We start from the raw sequence: 6,000 nt of genomic DNA on the forward strand, positions 1-6,000 counted from the left end.
TGGACACAAAATTATGACTTCCACTGAGGTGCCTCAGGGCCTGGGGCAGTGCAGGACTGCTATAAAAGGCACACCAAGTCCCTACACTCTCATCCACTTCTCTCTCTCACCTCTTCCTCCTCTTCCTCAGGAAACAGGTGAGTGGGAAGCCCCCCCTCCTCCTCCTCCTTGTCCTCCTTCTAGAGCTTCTCCTCCTGCAGCTTGCTCAAGACCAGCTCTTTCCTGGCTGTAGGTCTCAGCTGACAGGGGCTGTCAGGGCTGTCCCAGGGCTGGGAGCTGCTTGTGCTGGGACAGGGCAGGGGAGAGAAGGTCTTGTGAAGACACAGAGAGGCTGGGACATGGCGGGGGTGGCTCCTGGGCTTTGAGCTGGGCAGGGCAATGTGGGCCAGCAGCTGCCTTGGCTGCAGGCTGTTTGGGTGCAGTGCTGCTCCTCATGTGTCCCCACTTTCTGCTTCTCCCTGCGCTCTGTGCCAGGTGCACCTGTGACCGTGAGCCATGTCCTGCTGCCAGCCCTGCAACCCTTGCTGCCAGCCCTGCGGCCCCTGCCCGCTGGCCAACAGCTGCAATGAGTGCTGTGTCAGGCAGTGCCAGAGCTCCCACGTGGCCATTGAGCCGCCTGCTGTGCTGGTGACCCTGCCTGGCCCCATCCTCAGCTCCTTCCCACAGAACACCGTGGTGGGATCCTCCACCTCCGCTGCTGTTGGCAGCATCCTCAGCTGTGGGGGAGTGCCCATCAGCTCCGGGGGCTTTGACCTCTCCTGCATCACCAACTGCTATGGCAGCAGATGTTGTCCCCCCTGCTAAATCTCCTGGCAACCTTCTCCGGCAAGAACCTCCACAACCTCAGAACGTGGTACTGCACTGAGGATGGATTTTTGGAACAATGGATGTGTGCCCTTGCTTTTCTGTTGTTTTCTTTGGCTCTCTTCCCTTCTCTGCCTTTCCTGTCAGCACCACCCCATGCCAGCCCAGTGGGACCTGTTTACCTCCCTCCGTCCTTCTGCAGGCCGGGCAAATGGACACCCCCTCTGCACCCCAGTGCCTGCTCCTGGTGTCCTCTTTCAGCTACCTCCTTTACTTCCGTACACTCAATAAAATTGTTTTGCATCCAAACCTGGCCCTCTGCTTCCTCCTTCCCTGTGTGGGAACTCTTCCATCCAGCTCGCGGCAAAAGGTGCAGGAAGCAGAGGGTGGACCCACTCCATGGTGGATTTTACTTGGTGCCTTTTCTATTGGAGCTCACAAATACATCCAGGGCTTCCCCAAAATGGTGATTATCCTGAGAAGTTGACGTCTAAAGGTCACACGAGAGCACGTGGGAAACAGCAATGCCTGGGGATAGTCCACAACCTCCTCTCCTCAAACACCTCCCTCACATTAGCCTTCTTCTGCCCACCTTCTAACCCCACAGGCAGTGTGGAGGCACAAGGCCTAATGGAGGCCCTGGCCCTTCCCTGGAGGGAAAGCCCTTAAGCCAAAATGCTCACACCTCAGCCCCGGAGATAGAGCCCTTGGGCCACCTCTTGCCTTGTTCATGGTAAGAGAAAGGTGTCTCCCACAGTGACCCTCATTTGCATACAAATCCTGTGTACCCCACTGGCCATTCCCCTTTGTTCCTCCCCTAAACCCTCAGATGGTCGGCCCTGCTGCTTTTCCCCAACCCCTGCCTTTCTGATACAATCCCGCCTCCCTCAAACCCAGTGGGCCGTTCTTCGTCCCTAAATCCTTTGTGAGAGAAGAATAAAAGATCTCCGTGGAACCCCATACGAACACTCCCGTAGCTTTCTTCCGCGCTGCACTCAGCAGCGCTCACAAGAGAGCTGAAATCACTCAGGTGAAGGCAGATGTGCCTCTGTGCCTAGGGCTGTGCTTCTAAGACACTTCCCTAGGAAGGTCACGGCAACCACCACCCTCACCCATCGCGACAGGGCAGGGCTGAGGGGTTTCACAGGATCAACGGAGCATGAGGACAGAACCAAAGCCATGCTCCCACATTGTTGGAGCCTGCCACTGTTCCCCCTTCTGGCTGTGGGAAAGGAGCAACTCTCCCATCTTCCATCCTCCACCTCCCAGACACGGTCAATAACTTTTCTCCGCACACCCCATTCTGGTAGACAGAAACTTTTTCCCACAGCCCCTGGCTCAGGACCAAGGCCAGTGTGGCCACAGGACGCCCCCATCTCCACTGTCCCACCAGAACACTGTCACCTCAAAGCCTCTCTTTGAGAAAGGAGCAAGGACCCTGGGACAGAGCTGAGTGCCCCAAGGCTGCCTGGAGGTGGCCTGGCCTGGGCATGGCCTGGCAATGGGATTGTGCTTGGTGAGACCGACCGGAGGGCCGTGGCCCTCTCCAGGTTCCTGCACTGAAGGAACTGGGGGCCGAGTGTGTGTGAGTGGCTGGCACCGCTGGGCAGGGAAGTGCCTGCGGGCCTTGTGGTGGCTGGGCTGAGCCGCCAGCTCAGGCACAGCTGTGGAGACACACACCCAGGGGCACTGACACATTGCCAGCCTGCCCAGGTGTGCACAGAGAAGAAGGCAGACGCGCGGAGCCCGGCACACGTGCACAGGCACACGGGCAGGGGGGTTGCGCACAAGTGCTCTGCCCTGCGCACAACCGTCCTCGGGTAGGTCAGAGGCTCTCAGGGGTTGTTCCCGTGAGGCCACGAGCACAGGCGTGTGCAGATACTCGCACACGCCGGGGCACAGCCACACTCCCACACACATGACTGCATGTGGCTGAGCACATGGGCCACAGGCCGTAGCAAGGGATGTGACTGAGGAGATGCTGGGGAGCTCTGGTTCAGAGCTGCTTCAGAGCACACAGTGCAGGACACATGCTCAGGCAGCAGCGCTGCACCAGTCTCAAGGATGGTGCAGGCTGAGGAGGAGGGCAAGGAGGGCACATGGAGGAGACGAGGCACATAGTGGCGCTGTTAGGGGCTGAGCAAAAGACTGGAAGGGCTGGGAGCAGAGAAGGCCCTCCCAGTCAGCAGGAATTACAAAAATCCGGCAGCATTATACATCTCCACAAGAGTGCCCCAGGCTGGTATCACCTGCCCTCCTTTGGAACACTTCTGCAGTTAGTTCATGTCTTCTGCCCACATTGACTCATCCTTGCCCCCAGGGAACCTGGAATCTCACATACAGCGCTCTGAAGAACTGTCCTGAAGGGAATGGGAATGATGTAAGCCAGGAAATCCAAAGTCATGGTGGAGGGAAAAACCAACTCATGCCATAGCGTTCCCTGAGATGTTTCCGTTCATTTGGAATCATACAGGAATATCGTCACGGATGCAGCACAAACTGTGGGCCCTGAGGCACTGTGGGGCCAAGATAAAAGGCAGCCTCAGTGCTGGCACTGTCAACCACTTCTGTCTCCTCCTTCTCCTTGGGAACCAGGTGAGTTGCAAGCCCTTTTGTCCTCCTCCTCCTCCTCCTCCTCCTCCTCCTCCTCCTCCTCCTCCTCCTTCCTCTTGGAGAGCATTGAGCTTTCCAGCCCTTCTTCCTGCTCCTTGTTCTTCTGGGAGTGTTCTGCAATGCTGGTGGTGTGGGCAGAGGGGAGCTCGTGTGTTGTGGCCAGAGGCTGAGAATGGGCTGAGGTGCTGATTTTAACACAGTCCAGGCGGGAGCACGGCTGGGCCCGGCTGAGCTCTGCAGGACCGTGCTGGGCTCGGGCAAAGGATCCCCAGTTTGGGCCAGCACGGCCTGGAGCTCGGCAGGCAGCAGGGCCTTGTCTTGTTTGGGGTGCCTTGCGGGCTGTGTCTCAGGTGTGCATGTGCTCTGCTTCCTCCCTGCCCCGTGTGCCAGCTGCAGCGCCAGGCTCCAGACATGTCCTGCCCTGAGAAGTGCCAGCAGTGCCAGCCCTGCAACCCTTGCTGCCAGCCCTGCGGCCCCTGCCCGCTGGCCAACAGCTGCAATGAGTGCTGTGTCAGACAGTGCCAGAGCTCCACCGTCGTCATTGAGCCGCCCGCTGTGCTGGTGACCCTGCCTGGCCCCATCCTCAGCTCCTTCCCACAGAACACCGTGGTGGGATCCTCCACCTCCGCTGCCGTTGGCAGCATCCTCAGCTGTGACGGAGTGCCCATCAGCTCCGGGGGCTTTGACATCTCCTGCATCACCAACTGTTATGGTGGCAACAGATGTCATCCCTGCTAAATTTGCTGGCAACATCCTTGGGCAAGATCCTCTATGAGCTCAGAACCTGGTTTTGGGCAAGAGACAGAGCTTTGGGATATTGCAACTGGTGTTTCAGTCCACTCTTTCCTTCTCCTTACTCTTCTTTATCTCTTTCTTTTGCAATCTATTTCTCCCCCAACCAACATGGGAGAACATGTTACCCTTCCTCTTCCTCCCTCTGTAGTGTGGGCAGACGGACACACTGCAGGAACTCCACTGCATCCTTGCAGGTCTTTCAGTTGTTCTCTGTGTGACACTTCCTTTTCGTCTTTAGACTTAATAAAGTTGTTTTGCAACCAAGCCATGGCCTCCAAATCCTCCTTTCCATGGCATCTCTTCCAGTCATCTCAAGGCAAATGTTGGAGAAAGCTGGTGTTGGGACTCCCTGCAGTGAATTTTACTTCAAGCCTTTTCTTTTGGAGCTGTCCAAATCTTCTCTGGCAAGCCTACAGAGAACGGGCTTCAGGGAGACCCTGGCTTTGAAATGTCACGATAATAGAGATGGGAAACAAAGTCTTGGGTACAGCCCACAACCTCACCTCTGTCTTCTCCTCCCCACCATCACATTATCTACTGTCCTTGGTCAGCACACATGGTCAAAGACAGATGAGATATGCACTCCATTACCTGGCAGGGCCTGACTGCCTTGCAGACCTGCGAGGCTTGTGTGAATCACAAGCTGGTATCAATATCTGCCATATTCAGGCTATGCATTTGCAGTCCCCATTCCTGTGAACCAAATACCTGTATGGGCTACTGCCTGGCTGGGGTCTTGGTCTTGCTTGGGCAGAGGCTTCTTCATTTTTGGGTTCTCTTTTTGGTTTTTTTCCCTTGTCTCAGAGTGACTACAGGTAGGAGTTTTGAGCTGCCTGGAGGTGAATCCCACTGGTACTCCCTGTTACCAAAGGCAGCCATGCTCCAGGCAAGCTGGTCAAGATGGATTAGTCCCCACTCCTGTAAAGAAGAATACAGAGACAGACACTCCTTCTCTTTCATGGCAGCTTTTGGTGAAGGTGGGATCTTGGCTTTGAGGGTAGTTGCTTTGGCTACAACTGTAGCCACTTGTAAAGACTGCATTTCAAAGTTAGAAATTGTTCTGAAATGAACTTCAAAAACTTTGCAGGCAGCAAAAAAGGGAGCAAGTTCTTGGGGTCAGACCACCCTATGCTGGTGTGGACAGACCTGTCCTTTCCCCTCCACCACAGGCAAAGAGCAGAGCACAACAGCAGTACCAGGGCAGCCACACAAATGGCAGGAAGGAGTGGCATTAGTGCAGACCCCTTGTGAGCTGGCAAGCTTTCATAGGCCACTAGAACAGCTCTACAGGCTCTTGCCTTCCCTGTTAGGGTTTACCATTATCTTGTCCCTTTTTTCCTGGGACCACATGGTCACCTGCCATCTTGGAAAGAAAGGGTGTGATGCCATCTTCCCCTTGTCCCTCAAGCCATACAGCCACTTCAGGAAGGATTTTTCTGGAATTTCATGTCTCTCTTTGTTCCCATGGGTTTTGTGAGGTTCAGCAATTTTATATCTAGCAGTTATTTACTGTTATTTTTTGCCTGTTCTGTTTGTTAGTAAACTGTAATTTTTTCACTTATATCTACTCATATCTTGTTCTTTATTGGTGAAAACAAAGGATTTATTTTGGCTTAGGTGGCCAACATAGGCCACCTATTTTTGTGGAAAAGGATTGGTTAGAATTAAGGGAAGAATACTAATTTTAGAGTGTCCAGCTCTTAAAATTATCTTAATCCAAGACAACCCCCACCAGTGAAATTTTCAAAACTTTCTCTGTTCTATTTTCTTTGGGACAATCGCAAATTT

The 6,000-nt window shown here is 54.5% G+C and overlaps 2 protein-coding genes across 2 annotated transcripts; both read left to right on the forward strand.

Moving 5' to 3' along the window:
- The first annotated feature begins 495 nt into the window (after window positions 1-495).
- Window positions 496-804, forward strand: LOC134053025 (feather keratin Cos1-2-like). Its single transcript, XM_062507817.1, has one exon. It carries the CDS (start codon window positions 496-498, stop codon window positions 802-804), a length of 309 nt encoding a protein of 102 aa, XP_062363801.1.
- Window positions 805-3,828: 3,024 nt separating this feature from the next.
- On the forward strand, window positions 3,829-4,155 carry LOC134053022 (feather keratin Cos1-1/Cos1-3/Cos2-1-like). The gene has a single exon (XM_062507813.1). The coding sequence runs from the start codon at window positions 3,829-3,831 to the stop codon at window positions 4,153-4,155; it is 327 nt and encodes a 108-aa protein (XP_062363797.1).
- The last annotated feature ends 1,845 nt before the right edge of the window (window positions 4,156-6,000 follow it).

This window comes from Cinclus cinclus, chromosome 24, assembly GCF_963662255.1.
Source record: "Cinclus cinclus chromosome 24, bCinCin1.1, whole genome shotgun sequence".
NCBI classification, from domain to species: Eukaryota; Metazoa; Chordata; class Aves; order Passeriformes; family Cinclidae; genus Cinclus; species Cinclus cinclus.

Bases quoted from the DNA above. Each gene is read 5' to 3' on its own strand.
- LOC134053025 (XM_062507817.1), top strand. From the start codon at position 496: ATGTCCTGCTGCCAGCCCTGCAACCCTTGCTGCCAGCCCTGCGGCCCC.
- LOC134053022 (XM_062507813.1), top strand. From the start codon at position 3,829: ATGTCCTGCCCTGAGAAGTGCCAGCAGTGCCAGCCCTGCAACCCTTGC.